Source organism: Ochotona princeps, chromosome 7 (genome assembly GCF_030435755.1).
Source record: "Ochotona princeps isolate mOchPri1 chromosome 7, mOchPri1.hap1, whole genome shotgun sequence".
Lineage (NCBI taxonomy): Eukaryota > Metazoa > Chordata > Mammalia > Lagomorpha > Ochotonidae > Ochotona > Ochotona princeps.
In genome coordinates this window covers 44,665,803-44,684,566 of record NC_080838.1, presented here as the reverse complement: position 1 = coordinate 44,684,566, position 18,764 = coordinate 44,665,803, and the positions used below count along the sequence as shown (strand labels likewise).

Sequence of the window (18,764 nt, the reverse complement as noted above, 5' to 3'; positions counted from 1 at the left end):
ATTTAGTCTTATAAATGATATCCATAGAAGAGTTTGATAAGGTGCAAAATATAAAATCAATACCCCAAATTTAAGTCATTTTAATTTAAAAACAAACTCTATGATCAGTCTCTTTCATAATAGCTACATCATTTAAAGACCCTGGAACAAATTTAATCAAGGAGGTAAGAAAATCCCTACAATAAAAACTATAAAATATTAAAGAAAGAAGATACCAAAAAATAGAGAAATTTTCACATTCATGGATTGGAAGGATTAATATCATCAAACTGTGCATACTACCAAAAGCAACTTGCATTCCATGAGATACCAATAAAAATACTGGCACTCTTCTCAGAATTAGAAGTCAATGCCAAAATTCACATGGAAACACAACAGATCCCAGATAACTAAAACAATATTAAACAACAAAAATAAATATTGTGGCACCACAATACTAGACTTTAAGACATACTACACAGTGCTTATAATCCAAATAGCACAAACGTAGACCAATAGAACCCAATAAACCCGAGGCATGAATCCATGCACTTACACCCAACAAATATTTCACATGAGCCAAAATCAATCTCTGGTGAAAAAACAGGCACTTCAGCAAATGGTGCTGGAAAATGGGATCTACGTGCAAAGTATGAAATGGACCTCTATCTTATGCTTCATACAAAATAAACACAAAATGGATCAAGTGTCTAAATCAATTGCCTTATACCAAATAATTATTAGAGGAAATCATCAAGAAACTTAACAAGACATAGGTATAGGCAGAAACTTATCAGAAAAAAAAAATAAAAAAGAACAGAAACACAAATAACTAAAGCAAAAAGAGACAAATGGGATTACATGAAGAAGCTTTTGCACTGCAAGGAAAACAGTTAAAAAGAGGCAATCAACAAAATAGGAGAAAATATTTGCAAACTATGTATGTGATAAAAATTAATATCTGGGAAGGTCATATGTCTGGGAATGTCTTTTTGGTATTGTTGTATTTCCCTACCACAAGCCACAGGAATGGACATTACTTGGGAAAGAAAACAAATAAATAAGAAGATCAAGCCAAGAATTGAGCATGGAAGAACCCATGTATTTAAACATTACATTCAGGGAGAGACTCATAAACACAGCCAAGAAACAGAAGCCCAGAAAGAAGCAAAGATCAGAAAAGTTGGAACCAAGATTAATTTCAGGACATTAATAATTGAGGCATTCACTGCATCTACTGGATCAGGAACGGGGTCTCAGATCTGAGCAATTTAAAGGGCAAGCAGAAGATGAGAAAAATGAAAATACAGATGATAAGCAACAGGTGGTTTAATTCTTGGTAGACGACCCCTTTTGTGAACTTTGTCTTCTTTTTACAATGAGGTTAAATATTTCTCTCAATATATCATAATATGCTGTATTAAGAATTTGCCAACTTTAAACATACTAAACACAGCAACAATTCTTTTATGACATACTTTCCCAACTGTGATTAGTATAACTTCAATATCAACTTTAGGCTTGATAGTCTTGTAAGGAGAGTATCCATTTATACATTGCCCTTTTATGAACTTTTGTTTCATCCACTCAGTATATATTTATTGCTTTTACCATGAACTCATGATTAATTTTGTAAGAATTTCTGCTATAATTTTAGTAGAAATTCCACAGCTCATTAGAGCAGTAATTTTTAGGGGATGCAATTGAGATTTTAAATCTTTGATTAAGAACTGCAAATTTAGATAGAACAGAAACTTAACAAGTTTCCTGAAAGAAATGTTTCCCAGTGTATAGTTTAGTGAATATTTCAAAGTAATTTAAAAAGGAAGATAAACTCATCCTGGACTGAACTCACTGATCAGATTCATCATTTTGGCTAAATGGTGTCAAGTATGTCAGTCACACTAATACAGAATTCTAATTGCATAAACAGTGATGGCTTCTAGAGTGTGGAGGAATGAGATTGGCTCAGGATATTCAAATTAAAGACATATTTTGCCAATTTTCATACATCTACAATATTTATAGCAACACTAAATTTTATCAATATCTTTAGTAATGTTAGGAAATTAAGGTAATATTTTGCATGACTTTTTTTATTCGTTTACAATGAGTTTCAAAAACCATTTGTAGAGATTTAATGGATACTGGGGGTTGCGTAACCAAATACATCACAGTGCAGGCCTCCTAATTATTTTTTTTTACATGGTTGGGGTCTTGTCATGGACAGCAGTGATCTACATCTTAGCTGTGCTGCATGCAACTGAAAACTGGCCTCTTTTAGGGAAGTTTTGTATCTGTTAATTTCAAAGTGTCCAAGTTGGGCAGAATAAATATTTTTAAAAATGCATAAAGAATGTCCTTAAGGAAATCAATGAGTAGCATATTCACTTAATTTTTATTTGTCTAATGTTTGTACCTTAGTTCAGTGAAATATTCCTTTCAGTAGCCATTTTTGGGGCTGATTTTGTCGCATAACGGGTTAAGTTGCTTTGCACAACATAGGCAACCCATATGGGTACATATTGGAGTCCCAGCTGCTCAACTACTGATCCACTACATGTGGGGATGGTGTGGAAGAGGTGGCGGCTGATGACTGCTTTTCAAGCAACAGGGAAACGTTTAGAGCTGAACGATAGATGTTTGGCCATCAAGAAAACAGTTAAGCAGGGACTTTAGGAACAGAGAGCGTAAGCTGATCATGTTTCCACTCAGGCTGGAATGACATGCTCTAGTTCATATTAAATGGGGAGAACATAGCCTCTCATTTATGAACTATGGAGTTTACATTGCAATATAATAATGCATTCATTTTTCAGAGAGAATTGTTTAGGAGCTGTTCAACCTTTATGATTATTTCAATAAAGAATTAATTGCGTAAGTTAACTAATTTCTGAGAGGATATTATTGCCTATGTTCTCAGATAAATGAGGCAATTAAGTCTTGCAACGACAACAGAAAGCACATTGATTCTCTTGAACTTTCTGAGATACAAGCTTTGAAATCTTAACCTAAAAAATGACTGCAAATATCACAGGGGCAGTATTATCTACCCCTTGTTTGACAAGAAGCCAACACAGAAATCTTAATGGATTAGTCAACTACTGAGGATTATGTATGTATTTTTATAGCATTGTATTTTAAGAATTATTTTAAATAAAATTCTCTGTATCTTCCATTTCTTTAATCAACTTATGTTCCATTCCTTTAAATAGTTTCAGATTTTCAGTATGGAAAAATATACCTTGGATTTTTCAACTATTTTATAGCACATTTAAAATTTCATTTAATCCATGAATTCTGTATAGATTTAGTGATTGAATTTACTAACAAAGAAATAATGAAGAATAAATGCGTACATTGCTTTCAAATCAGTGAATGTAATGCAATAGCATAATCTTGTTAGCTCACACCAAGCCCAATTCAGAAATATTGGCAAAAGAAATTGAAAAAATAACCTTGTTTGCCCCACAGACTTGAAGTACCAGTTTCAGATGCAGTAAGATTTATCAAATTTTGTATCTCAATATAACATTTCAAGAAGACTGTATGCATTTTCACATCATTATATGTTCACACCTCTCCTGATCGCATTAAAAAATCACCTATTTAAAAAGAAAGCAAAACAAATTAAAGAAGCAAGCTTCTTTAACTAAAAGAATATTCCCTTCTGTCTTGGTGGGACAAGGTTAGAGGCAATTTTACCTGTCCCTCAACTTGGGCTACATTCACTCATTCTTTGCACTTCTATCCCTAGCAGAAATGAAGAGGGGTGTGTGTGTGTGTGTGTGTGTGTGTGTGTAAAATCAGAGATGAAGGTAAAAGATATTACTTGTAACTATAGAAGCTTTACAAATTAAGACTTTCTTTTTTATCCTGCTGGGTTGTATTTCACTACTGGTCTCTCAATTTAACCCTCTGGAAATGGCATGTGAAATAGCTTCTATAAATTCATTGATATCATTATGTTCACTAATTCAAAATAGTAAATGATGGATTGAACTGATGGAAATAACCTGTTTCCTCTCATAGCTGCAAATAGTAAGAACATTTAGCCTTTTTGCAAACTAGGTTTGTTAAGTGTAAAAACAAATAAGTGAAAGAAAAAAAAACCCTCTTAACATATGGTAACATACTGATCTAAGATTAAAGTGGCTTGAGCCCCTGTGCATGCAGCTGCCAAAAACAAACCAGAGCCTGGGATCAACTTATATGCTCCCTTTACCATGCCGTTCAGCTGAAGCACAGACAGTTTCACTCCCAGGGAAGAAGTCACCATTTTCTTTCTGCAGATATTCACATTCCATGACAGCACACACACACACACACACACACACACACACACACACACAGCGAATTTTTGAACACTTAGATATGGGAACACTTGCTTGAAGTCCATTCCGTTTGTCTTAATTGATAAAGCATCTCAAAATTCCCACTGTTGATGGGGAACACTTAAAAATTAGATTGTAAACCTAAAGCAGTTGTTATAATGATTTTGTTTCTAACACACACACATCCAGGCTCAAGGCCTGCCCCCCTCACAGCCTCCACCAAATCCTGGAAGTGAAATTAACCTGAGACATAGCTGAGACTGCTGTCAACAGCAATCACTTGCAAGGATCCTGGTGTCTCTGACAGACCTCCAGGAGTGGAGGAAACAGCAGGTTGGCCTAAGGGTCACGCGAGAGAAATAGGGGCCATTGGAGATGAGGGTCAGCAGATGGAACACACGGAGGAGGGCAGCAGGAGAGGGACTCCCGGGACATGCAGCCCATTTCTCAGCCAGCAGAGTTACCCCACAGTAGGTTTTACAGAGCTCATCCTGAATTGTGCACCAGGGTTTCAGAGCACTTGGGAAAGAGTGCAAAGATTAAAGTTTCCGTCTTGTTTGGATGCTGGATTTTCATATATACACATTTGCCTTGTTTTCTACCTTCAGATACTCTTCAGTATATAGGGGTGAGTGGGAAAAGCCTGGGAGGCAGAAACTGGCTTGGCAACTGGTGAGCTACAAAAGCTTTAGGGACTTAGGTTCAACCCCTTTTGTAGCTCTATCCCACCACTCAGCCTCGTCCCATCACACCTCCCATACCTCCTCCTCACCTGTCCACCGCAATGGCCGTCATCGAGTAGATGCTGGCGAACACGGCTGTGATAGGAAAGAAGTTCTGGAAGCGGCAGTAGTTGGCCCCAAAGTACCATTCGCTGTGAAGCGCGTAAATGAAGTTGACCAAGGTGTTGAAGGCGGCCATAGAGGCGTCAGAGAAAGCCAAGTTGACGAGGAAGTAGTTGGTGACAGTCCTCATGCGCTTATGGGCCAGGATGATCCAGATGACAATGAGATTTCCAAAGACGGCCACGGCCACCACCACGCCATACGCCAGGGACCACAGCGCAATGCGCCAGGAGGGCTGCACGAACTGGTTGGTGAGGTTGGCCCGGGGCTGCGACAGAGCAGGGGAAACCGTAGGCAGTCCAGGCACCAAGGAGGGCGAAGAAGAGGTCAGGTTGCCGGCTTGGGTTAGCAACTGCAGCCATTCAGCCCCCAGCGCCTCCACGGTCGCCCCGGCTCCCAGCGCAGCACTCAGGTTCCCACCTTCGGCACTCGCACCTCCCGCGCTGACGGTCCAGGTGTCTGCTGTGGGAAGAGAATCCATCGCAGCTGCCCGGCAGCCCCGCACTTCCCCCGCTCCCTCACCGCCAGTACTAGTCAAAGCGCTCTAAGTTCTCTGCACCCTGTCACTTTGGGGACAGGCAGCCTTCAGCCCCACCTGAAATCTCACAGTCCTTGCTTTTAGAAGCCTTGCTTTAAGCCAGCAGGTGGTGAGAGGCACAAGTTGCACTTTATCCCAGGAGTTTGCGCTCCGGCAGAAGGAAGGACAAGGTGCTTTGGAGGAAATCGGGGGTTGCTCTCAGGGCCGTGGGAGTGTGGAGCGCGCTGGGAGAAGCTGCTAGGCGTCTTCTGGACAACTGAGGATCCTGCGGCGGCGGCGCTCTTTATAGTCTGGAGCCTCCTGCTTCAGTGATGCTGTGGGGAGCGCTGAACAGCGGCACCCCTCTGCCCGCCACCAGGGCGCTACATTCCTCCTCCTGCCCTTCGGATTTCATCGATTCGCTGCCAGCGCTTAGTAACTGTGGTTCTGAGAGCAGACACGCTGGGGGTGGCGGCACTTCCTCAGCTACAATGACAATCTTTACAAGACCGTTTTTCTCCCTTTAACTTCAGGATATTTTGCAGAAGCCCGTGTTTTCAGACACTGGGGGCGGGTTGTTCTTTTCCAAAGCAATTGAACTCTTCTTGGGAGACAAGGCAGGAGGTCAGGTGGTGCGGAGGGCGGTGTGGTGGGGGGGGGGGGGGGGGGGCAGTAGCCATCCGCTTAGATACTCGGGTGTCACTATATTTTGGAATTTTACTCAGAGGTTGCTCCTGTGTTTATTTTCTCTTGTCAGGAGTCCTTTTTGTTTTCTCTGACCCATTTCCTCTGTTCTTCTCATGTCTATCACCAGAAACTTGTCCTTTCCGCCCCTATTCCTATCTTCGCTTGGAAAAGGCAACACACTGAGGGCAACTCACAAATCTCAGATGTGAAATTTGAGTGTGTGTGTGTGTGTGTGTGTGTGTGTGAGAGAGAGAGAGAGAGAGAGAGAGAGAGAGAGAGAGAGAGAGAGACCGAGAGACCCACACCTCTTTTCCTTTAATGAAACCTCTGGACAGTGCAAATACCTACAAAAGGTTCTGCAACTTGGGATGTTTGCTGCCTTCCCTTTAAGGACTGAGGGTAAGGGTGTGGGCTGATGCGATGGTAACCTGAGATTCCCAAGGCAGCAGGCAGATCTGACTTCCCAGGCCTCTCTCAGGGCAGGTGAGCTGTAGCTCTTTGGTGATGCTCAGCTGGATGAAGTGAGTGCTGAGATGGTCCTCAAGGCAGTTACCAAGGGGTTCTGGAGTGGAAAAGCCCTTCCCTTGGCCAATGTGTGAAGATTCCGAATTAAACAAAATTTTAGCAATCTCCCTAATATGGGGTATTTCAGAAAGTTTGTGAAAAAACATAATTACAAAGTTATTTTTGGTGCATTAAATTTAAAAAAAAAAGATATATTTATTTTTATTGCCAAGTCAGATATATAGAGAGGAGCAATGACAGAGAGGAAGATCTTCTGTCTGATGACTCACTCCCCAAGTGGCTGCAATGGCTGGAGCTGCTCTGATCTGAAGCCAGGAGCCAGGAGCTTTTCTGGGTCTCCCACGTGGGAGCAGGATCCCAAGTCTTTGGGCCCTCTTCAGCCTCTTTCCCAGGCCAGAAGCAAGAAGCTGGATGGGAAGTGGGGCTGCCGGGATTAGAACAAGCGCCCATATGGGATCCTGGTACATTTAAGGCAAGGAACCTAGCCTAGGACCCTAGGCGCTAGGCCACCATGTCAGTCCCAGGTGGTACATTAAATTTTAAGTCCATTTACTGTGTGCACCTAACATCCATTTCCATGGATTTTCTAGTAATTCCTCATGTATACAATCTAAAAATTGTTATGTGCCATCACTAGCATTTTAAATTCTATTTTCTCACAAATGGTTTAGAGTACTCTTACACCCCTGAACCGCTTGGACCTTGGATTCTTCATCTCAAAACAGAGATTTAAAAACATTCCAATTTACCGAGTGATTATAGGGTATGTAACTCAACAAACTCCTTTCAGCAGCAGGCAGGAGGCCGACTTCAATAAACGCTGGTGCCTTTCTAGCTATCATCCACCAATTTACCTAAACATATTCAGATCAAATGGAACTGTAAGTTACATAACGAGAAAATGGCTTCTGCTGCACATTCTGCATTCTGTATTCTTTACTTTGCTTTAGAATATATTTTCAGAAACCCTGGTGTGATTTCTGTACAAATAGGATGGCGATGGATGAATAGTGTTTTCCCGTTTGCATTTGGATGATTAAAGGGATACTGTAAGGAAATAAGTCCAAGGTAACCTGGTAATAAAAGTGCATAGATGAGAGTTTGCAAATGTTATTATTTCTTGTTTCTTCCCAGAGAGGCCCATAAAAATAAAACATGGGAAAAGTTAATATAATTTCAACTTATTTGCTTGATGATTTTAAACAACTTAGTTTTGACAGATTACTTCCTTCTTGATATTCACCGTCTTGATATTACTTGAATGACACATGAAAGCTTCTTTCCTCCCTAATGACATATGGAGGGATTTGAAAAAACAAGTTATGCATGATATATATTGCTTATTCAAGCTACAAAAGGAGTTATGTAGTAGTTTGGTATTTAAGGATGTGTTAATGAATTATAACGTTGTTTAATTAATTGTGTAGTGATACATTCATTGAACACCGTTGCTTTATTTGTAACATGGATTTTAAGTCTTCAATTGTGTCTTCAGTGGTTTTACAGAATAAAGACGATCTGTCGCATAATGGTGATAATGATAATTAGGAGTAATGTGGCGCAAAGGATTTAGAATTTCTTCCTTTTAGGGGAAGGGTATGTGGAGAGGCCCATTTTCTGTCTGAAATTTCAGACAACAATCTTCATTTTACCCCATCTGTGTTCCCTTGCACTGCCAGGCAATGTTTCTAATGAGGTTGTTGATTGAATCTACACATTATATGTCTAATATTCAGCAAAATTTTATGCTTTGGTGTTGTTTTCTGGAGCCTGCTTTTCTCATCTTTTTGTAATATAGATAGGTTGAAAAATTTGTGAATTTTTCAAAATCTTCTAACTTCTTTTAGTTTTAGCAATTCTGTCATCAAGCTATAACTCCTATTACATTTTGTGAGAAGCAGGCAGGAGAAATTAGGCCTGACTTTTCACACTGTTTGAAAATTTCCTTCAGCTAAGTATCTAAGATGACCACTTAAAAATTATGATTTCCACTAAAAAATGCAATTCAGCCTAATTTTTTTGCTGCTTTATGACAAGGATGATTTTTCCTCTCATTTCCATTTTTATATTCCTTTTAGTGTTTATGATTCCTTCAAGGCAAGCAAGCAATTTTTTTTTACAATTCTTCCATTTGTGCTTCATTTCTCAGTTGTAAAGCCACTTCTGAATTTGTAGGTATCTGTTAGAGTAATATAGTGCTTCTCTATAGTCCAGACCAAGTTTAGTATTATTTGTTCAACCTTAATAACCTCTCCATCTGTGAAGCTGTATAAACACTTTCCTTTCTTCTTCCTGTTCCTAAGTCATTTTCTTTAGGCTTATCTTCATCTGACAATAACTTATATTTAATGTTACCAAAGTTTCCTGTATTAACTCTTTGCTGTAATTACTGTATTAACTCATCCTGAAATATTTACCTTTACTGACATCTGCCTTTGTCCATGTAAGACAAAGGTATACTAAATCTACATATTCATTGTTATATAATAAAATACCTACTGAGAATTTTCCTTCAAATTCCCAAGAATCATTTTACACTTTCCAAAGTACAAAGTGGATTAATTTTCAAGATATTGAACTTATTTTACCTATGTTTTCCATGTTGACTAGGACATGACTTTAATCGCCCAAACTATAGTTTTGGCGGAATCCCTTCTCTCCCCTTATGCCACAATTGCAACAGTTCACCAACTCCAGTAGAATGAGTTCAGCATTCTAGGAAGATCAAATACCAATCTTCTTATTTATGTTCTCACTGATACATTCTTATTTAAGATCCCTATTGCCTTTCTTGGAAATATTGTGGCAGTTTCATATAGACCATTATGATTTTAGTCAACATATTTCCTGTCAATTGTTCTATACCATGGTTTGGAAGGAGCCATCTAAACATAAATTATATAAATCATTTTACCAAAAGCCTTTCAGTGGAGAGCCACAAAGTGCTTCAGTATTTGATTGCGGTTTGTTTTTGCAATTTATCTTTCACTTCTCCCTTAAAAGTTTATTTTCTTTGGTTATCTGAAACTATTTGCAAGGTTTCAGCATATCCTATTATTAAACAAACAAACAAACAAACAAACAAACAAACTAGATTAGAGAGAGAACAACAAGAAAAGCTTAGAATCAGACAGGAAATGGTCAGCATGGATTCACATATACCTTACTAGGTGGGACACAAATGATTAGGTACTCCTCACTAGGGTATTGAAGATTTCTCTGCACACCCCTCCTAAAACTGTTCTGTTCCTAAGCTGTTGACATATGCCTTGTTAGAGTTATAAGCCAGTTTAGAACACCCTAAAAACTGCCAGGTTCAGCAGAATTATTCTCCAACACTATAAACTGCTAAATATTAAAATGAAAATAGACCCAAAACAGCTGAATAGTACCCTATTGCCATTTAAAGGTGTATAGAAGCTGGTTGTATATAAACTAAAACTGAAATGTCAATGAAGTAGTCACAGGATGTGGTTAAGAACTTTGACTGGGATGATACTCTGCTGGCTCTGTCATCAGACCAGAGAGGGTATACCTAAGAAACCGTTGAACTTGACGGGACAATAAGATGCTGGACTCTATGTTTGGTATACGCTTGCAATGGGGAAATCTCAACTGAACTTGAGCTGTGGTTATGCAATAAGGTGGAGGAATCCACCATGGTGGGAGGGTTTGGGGAGGGGTGGGGAGAACCCAAGTATCTATGTAACTGTGTCACATAATACAATGTAATTACTGAAGTTAAATAATAAATAATTAAAAAAAAAAAAAAAAGAACTTGCATCTTTTAAACATATTGGTCACTCAATACCATGTCAATTAATTCCATAATGTTGTAAATTTTTTATTGATGTTATGTTGCGGCTTTTAATTGATCGGGATGATACTCTGCCGGCTCTACCTTCAGACCAGAGGTGGTCTCCCCAAGAAACCGATGAATTTATCTGGACAGTGAGATGCTGGACTCTATGCTTGGCATATGCTTGCAATGTAAGAATCTTGACTAAACTTGAACTACAATACTGCAACAAGGTGGAAGAATCCACTATGAGGTGGGAGTATGGGGAGGGGATCGGGGAATCCCAGAGCCTACGAAGCTGTGTCACATAATGCAATGTAATTAATAAAAAAAAAACTATTATTTTGTAAATGATGTCTTGGCAACTCTGCCTCTTCCTGAAATAGCCTCTTCGTTACTGTCAATACACCACATACTCTTTACATTTTATTTCAATTTTTCACTGTAAGAGGAAGCTTTCTATTATGGGCAATCCTTTAGAGAACCCTGCTTATGTCAATAACATGGGATCTTTCACAGTAGTTTAGTTACTATTTTTCTGTTTCTTTCCCGAAGCTCTTGTAACCATTGGAAAGTAGGACATGGATTGTACTAAGCTGATTAACATAGAATCTATAGCAAATATTTTAACAGGTTGATAAAAGTTTAGAAGGTCGTTCTGCCTAATTATGATGTGAAATTGAAAGCTTTCAGTTTTATACTGAATTGTTTACTGCCATGTTTGATTCATAAGAGCATGAACTTTACATAGTAAAAAAAATTTTTAAAGATTTGTTCATTTATTATTGGAAAGGCAGATTTACAGAGAGAAGGAGATATAGAGACAAAATCTTTTGTCCACTGGTTCACTACGTAAGTGGCCCCAATGGCCCGAGATGAGTCAATGTGAATCCAGGAGCTTCTTCCAGGTCTGCCAAGTGGGTACAGGGTCCCAATGCTTTGGGCCATCCTTGACTGCTTTCCCAGGCTACAAGCAGGTGGCTGGATGTGGAGTGGAGCAGCTGGGACACGAACTGGTGCCCTTATGGGATCCTGGTACATGCAAGGCAGGGATTTAGCCACTGAATCATTGCACCTAGCCCAGTAATCAACATTTTTACTAGGGTTTATATTTAGTTTTTTATTTTTTAAGATTTATTTTAGTTGGACAGTCAGGTATACAGAGAGGAGGACACACAGAGAGGAAGATGTTCTGTCCAATGATTTACTCCCCAAATGGCCTCAATGACCAGAGTTGAGCCAATATGAAGCCAGTATCTTGGAGCCTCTTTCGAGTCTCCCACATTGGTGCAGGGTCCCAAGGCTCTGGGCTGTCCTCCACTGCTTTCCCAGGCCACAAGCAGGGATCTAGATTGGAAGTGGTGCTGCTGGGATTAGAACTGGTGCCCATATGGGATTCAAGCAAATGAGAGGTGAGGACTTCAGCTACTAGGCTGTTGCACTTGGCCCTAGGATTTTTATTTATAAGTGAAATGCATCTTATACTACAAGGTGTCATTTTATCAGTTTTATTTTAAGTCATGTTGGAATAACATTGTTTTATGTAATAAAATAGGCTAACAAGCTTTATACAATAAATAATATACTGTCTACTGTCATGAGATTTATAGACTATAACATTAAAATTGTTTTGATTATGCATTATATAATCTTCAAAATGATTTCTTGTTCTTGTACTCTAATATGACAGAATTTTATGAATTCACAATAAAAATACACACTGGGTTTTAAACACCAAATATACTATTGTAGCAAAATGCCATATTATAAGTGCTTTCATAAGGTCAACTTTTGTAATATGTAAAGCATATGATTCAAAGTTATGATTTTTATTGCTAAATAACATCACTGGGAGTATTTCTGTTATACTCTTTAGCTACTACATACTTGTTGGAAAGACATCCCAACGCTTGTCCCAAATTATTATTCACCAGTTTTGCTGATGATGTTTCTGAGTGATATATAGTTTTTTCAACACATTTAAGGGAAAAAGTTGCATAGAACAGTGACAAAAAAACCCCCTCCATATTCAGTTAACTGAGAAAGTTCTGCACGTCTGAGTGAAGGTGAAGCATCAAATTATTTTACATTGCTTGAGAATAGAATAAATTGCATGAAGTTGAAATACAGCTTTTTTCCCGGAATCCCCAATGACTCATTTGTGGAAGATAGAATACAATGAGTTCCTTGGAGGTTTCTGTTACAGAGAAATATTAATTTTGTGTTATCATTATCTTTCCTTAAAATGTACAGTTTTCATAAGAGAACTTGGAATTAATCTTTCTTCTTTTCTCATTTTTCTCATTTTATCGTGTGATTCATTTTCCATGTCTATTTTATGTGGGCTAAATTATAGCCATGTAGTCATTTCTTTCTCTGCTACTCTTTTGGGGGAAGCCATGACCCATTTCAGAGGAAAAACAAATAGTGAAATCTTTGAAAAGCTTGAAAGTAATTTGAACATTTTTTGTATTTTTCTGGTGCAATTTGCTCTTTCCTAAAAGAAGTAGATCACCTAAAATGCTGAAAAGTTTGCGTATTGGTTGGTAGGAATTTCTCTCAGGTTTTAATAGAAAGAATGAGCCTTTTCTCTCAGCCCCTTAAAAGATTTGAGACCTGCTCGCTCGCATTACTTCTCTATACCTAATAATAATAATAATAATAATGTATGTGTATGTATAATATTTGAACCTGAAGTGACGTGTAAAAAAGCTGCTCAAAAAGTTTTCACATAAAAGGTGTTAGAATCCCTACCTTTTCTTTTGCGAACTTGCTGGAATCCTGAAAGAAAGAACTACATTAATTCTTCTGGAGGCTGAGACTCCAATCACCTAAGCATCTTCCACCACTACCACCTCCTGACATTGCCAGATTGTGGGCCAAGTGTCCAACACATGCATAACTGGGACACTAGCTATTTACTTTATCTACGTTTACATTTTATTGCCTGAATTTAAAGATTGATTTTACTTTTAATTTAGAAGTAGCTTTCACTTTAGGGGATTTTTCTTTGTCAAATGCAGTATACTTAGATTTTATTTTATCCTAATATTAATATAGTATTGATATAATTAAAATGTCCATTCTGTAGAGAAGGAAGCTGAGGCTTGAGAAGTTAACTTGCCCGAGATCACAGAACTGGTCAATGGAAGAAGAGATTTACCATATCGATTAAAAGCAAATGTAAGGGGAAAAAAAGATGAAAAGACAAAAAAAGAAAAAGAAATCAGGTTAGAGGAAACCAAACTCAACATATGCAGAGGTTCTTCTTTGGGGGTTCTGTCGAGAATACCGAATCTACATATCTGAGTGTCAGAACAGCAGAGTCAGTTGGAAATTCCGTAAAGCCAGTTGTGTTTATGTATCTAAAATGTTCTGGGTGTATTGAAGAAATGCCATTGGGTACTGTTGGACACCAATGTTCTTGTCATACTTAATGCTCACTAAATATTACATGTATGTGTATTTGAATTAGCAGAATATGGTCACTCAGTTGTTTGTCTTTCAGTGAAAATATGGCCTAAATATAAATTTATGAAGAAAGAGTATGTGCGGTCTTTGGTTTATTCTTACTACAATATGTGATTGTAAAAAAAAAAAACAACCCAAAGCTGTATCTGAATAGGAGAGATTTCCCTTTCCCATTTTGTTGGGAAGAGGATATTGAGATTCTACCCTTCATCCTATTTCAGTTATTCACACTTAACTGCAATCTTTCCAAATACCTAAGCCCACACAGTGGTTAATTTTAAACAACAAGAAGTGCATGGAGACCATAAAGAAATTTAATTTTAATTAATTAACTAAAATTGTATTAATTATTTGAAAGCCAGAGTGAGAGAAAGAGAAAGGAAGAGACAGAGATCCTCCATCTGCTGGCTCTCTTCGTAAGTGGCTTCAATGGTTAGGGCTGTGCCGAGCTTCAGCCAGGAGCAAGGAACATCATCTAGGTCTCACACATGGGTGAAGTCATCCGTAATTGGACCGTCTCCCACTGCTTTTCCAGGTGTATTTGCAGGAAGCTTGATCAAAAGCAGAGCAGTCCTTTAAAACAGTGCTCTGATAAGTTATGCCACTTAACTTGCTACATCACAATGCTGACTCTTTGCTTTAATTTAGGACCTACTGGGTGTATATATTTTCTTATTCAGTATTACAGATAAGAAGAAATGGTGGATTCTGGAGATTAGAGACCATGAAAAACAGAATACTGATGCCTCGTATGACATTATCTGTGCCCCATTTTATATCAACAGATAAAACTGTGAATAAGCTACAGGAGACTATTATCTGATGATTGATTAATTTAATGCCTTCATTTCCAATTCAATTTTGCAAAGAAGTCAAATTCAATTTTTTATTCATGGGGAATGACATCTCTATACTTTTAATATGCTTTCACAATGATATTTAAATTCTATTTATTATTGGAATACATTGATAAGAGTCTTGAATTTGATTCATTTGAAAACACATCATCCCTGTAATTTATGCCATGCTGCTATTATCTTACTCTGAGACTGAGATAGTGCTGAATTACACATACTTTATAATTGTGTGGTCACCAGAGAATGACTGATCAACTCAACTAAATCCATAACCCCTAGCAAATGAGACATTTCTTGGGCTCCATTTGCTAAAATCCACTGGAAATATCCCGCAGGAAACCCAAACTGAATTTTCTTTGCCAGATCGAAAATTGAAAAAGAGGAAGAAAAAAAATAGACTTTAGTTTTTATTTTCTGTAGCAAGTACATATAACATCAGGAAACTTTAATAGCCCCTATTGTTTTTAAGACTTACTTATTTTTATTAGAAAGGCAATTTTACAGAAAGAATGATAGAGAGAAAGATCTTCTAAACACTGGTTAACTCCCCAAATTGCTGCAATGGCCAGAGTTTAGCTCATCTGAAGCCAGGAGTCAGGACTTTCTTCTGGGTCTGCTACATGGGTACAGGGGCCCAAGGATTTGGACCATACTCCACTGCATTTCCAGACCATAAGGTGGGAGCTAAATGAAAAGTGGAGCAGTTGGGACACAAACTGATGCCCTTGTGGATGCAGGTGCTTAAAGATAGAAGATTAACCAATTAAACCATCACACTAGCCCCACTAACATTTATACTTATTGGAAGAAATACAGAATTTGAATTAACTTTTGAGCAAGATCAGGTTTTCTTTGAATTCCACAATGCTAGAATGCAATCAAATCAATCTGAATCTCAACACTGGCACCTTTATATGATTGTAGAATGGCTTGCATGGTGCCCCCAACATAAGGTTGTTACTGACATTGAAAAATATTGTGATTTTAGGCTAGAACTGTATATGAAGAACTATACTATAGTAATGATAGAGGGGAACTCAGTGAGAGGGGAAGGAATTGGGGAGGGGATAAGGTAAATCCCAGGGCCTATGGAACTGTATCATAAAATGATAATAATAAAAAGGAGTAAAATTTAAATAAAAAGTAAAGAACAACAAGAAGTTAAGTCTTTATTAGTGATAATTCAAAGTCCTTCTATTGTGGAAAGCATACAATTATGCTGAGACCTGAAATACCCATTATGGGCAGAGTTATATCACCATTCTAATTTGGAAAGAAGCATCTAGAGACATTCCTTATTACTGCATGTGGAACATGCAGCAAAGGAGATAATGAAGTTAATGATCATGTAAATTACTGTGGGTTATTTACCTTCCAGTCCCTCATTGAGTCATCTTGAGGTATTTCCTGGCCATTTAGCTAAATGAGTATCTTCCAGCAACAGTTATCTGAAGATTGCAAAACTGCAACATGGTTTTCAGTGATTGTTATAAGACCAAAGGGGTTATTGATATCAGTCTAGAAAGTGCCCTGTCACTGGTTAATGCTTATGTCTAAGTGAAAGAGAGAAATTATAATTTCACTTAATGGGCAGAACTAAAAGGTATTTTATGGCGTCTCGTATAAACAAAATTATAATGATAATAATCCAGCATGCATTTTTATGTTTTTATTGGATAACAGTCAATGAGTTGACAATATATCAAAAAAACTGTATCTTAGATGACTGAAAAACAAAAGCAATCTTAGTGAGAGATGTCATGTTATGGGTAACTTTAGGATATTAAAATGGGAAAAATCTACTTGGGAAATGTTGATTCTCATGAAAAATAACCCCATTTGAGTGGTCCGAGGGGACTAGAACCACAACGTCAGTAAGATTTTCTTTTGGTGTCTGCAGATTATTGGTTCCAGCATGCCCTTGTGTGTACAAAACCCATGGGTAGTCAAAGTTCTTATATAAAATTATGCTTTGTATATAATCTATGCATACTTCAGGTCATATTTGAGTTATTCATGCACCCATCTCTAGATTGTGCTTAACAATGTAAATTCCCTGAAAAGAATTTTCACACTGTATGATTTTGAAAACAGTGATAAGAACAATCTATGCATACTTAATGAAGATTCAATTTTGTTTCTTATATTTTAGCCTTGATTGATTGAATTCATAAGTGTGGAAGCCAGATATGGAAGTTCCACTGCTTTTCTGCAATTTGCTTTTTGGTGTATGACATAAATGATCATGGAATAATCAGGCCATGATCTCTTTGGTAGAAAAAAAAATCTGTCTCAACTCACAATATCAAAAATGCTTGTGAGCAGATAACAAAGACAAAAAGAATTCATGGCTATAAGGAAAACCAGAATAAGCAGATGCACGCTGGTCCATAATAGTTGTATGGCTTTTCACTTTTACCCGTGCTCTATGTAGATTTCATAAAGCCTTGTCCAGAATATATTTACACCCAATTTAGATTTAGATTTATTATCCAAGAACTGACTCAGCCTATTAACTGCTAAATGTACAGATCAAGACATACATGGATATTCTGATTTTGTAAATTTTCATCAAGAAACAACCTATTGCGGATTTAGTAAAACAGTGAAAGAAGTTGTTGCTCACAAAGTAGAGGGAAAATTGCAATAGGAACAGGTAGTTGAAACAGCTGTTTGCTGCATTGAGAGGTGATAAGGGAGTGAAGAAACAGCTGTCACGACTGAATAATTGTGCATTAAAACTTGATATTTGTCAAGTAGAGTTCATGATAGTATTACTTAGTAAATTTTTGTATTACCATGTAACACTATGTGTCTCCCAAGGTGTTGCTCTGTGTTAAGAAAACATTTTAATATTTGTAATACAGGTCATTTATTTACCATAAGTATTCTGCTTCACTTTCAAAACTCACTTCTTACCGCAATTCCAATTTCTCTTCACTTTCCTTCTTTCTCCAGTCTCATGTTTTGCATTTGACTTTTAGGACAGAAGGATTGAGTGCAGAAAAGTCTGAGCAGAAGGAAGACTACCTCTCAGTTTGCGGATTTCCTGAGCAGTACCTTCAGCAAGAAAATGTAAGATGTACATTTAAGAATATCCTTATCATATTTCCAAAGGCAGAGAATGAGCTTTAGACCTTTGTATATCTCTTCAGAAATATAAGGAACACACAGTATGCAAAATAAGAGTTAAATATTTAGTTGATTGCCATGGATAGTATTCCAAATCAAGACTCATAAACATTTCTTTGTTAGTTGTCATTTTAAAATATAGTTTATCAAAGCTTTCTTACATGAACTTAAAGCAAATTTCTTTCTCAAACAATGTATTTCCCATAAGCATTGCTTTTCTTTTCTATGAGAGATTAAACAACTTCAAAGAAACCTGTTTATTCAAAAATTATGCATATATATGTATATATTGTGACATTTTTTCTCTGAACCACAACAAACATACATGGGACTTTGATTTAAGTGCATTTTTAAAAAGATTTATTTATTTTTTTAAAGATTTACTTATTTTTATTGCAAAGTCAGAGATATACAGAGAGGAGGAGAGACAGAGAGGAAGATCTTCCATCTGATGATTCACTCCCCAAGTGACCGCAACAGCTGGTGCTGTGCCAATCCAAAACCAGAAGCCAGGAACTTCTTCCAGGTCTCCCACGCAAGTGCAGGGTGCCAAACCTTTGGGCTGTCCTCGACTGCTTTCCCAGGCCACAAGCAGGGAGCTGGATGGGAAGTGGAGCT

The 18,764-nt window shown here is 37.6% G+C and overlaps 1 protein-coding gene across 1 annotated transcript in view; it reads right to left on the bottom strand.

Moving 5' to 3' along the window:
* The window catches only part of TACR3 (tachykinin receptor 3), a 62,867-nt gene extending 57,228 nt beyond the window's left edge, over positions 1 to 5,639 (bottom strand). Inside the window, exon 1 of the mRNA XM_004594284.2 lies at positions 5,086 to 5,639. Coding sequence (XP_004594341.2) covers positions 5,086 to 5,639 — 554 coding nt within the window. The remainder of the gene's footprint in view (positions 1 to 5,085) is intronic.
* Between the last annotated feature and the right edge of the window lie 13,125 nt (positions 5,640 to 18,764).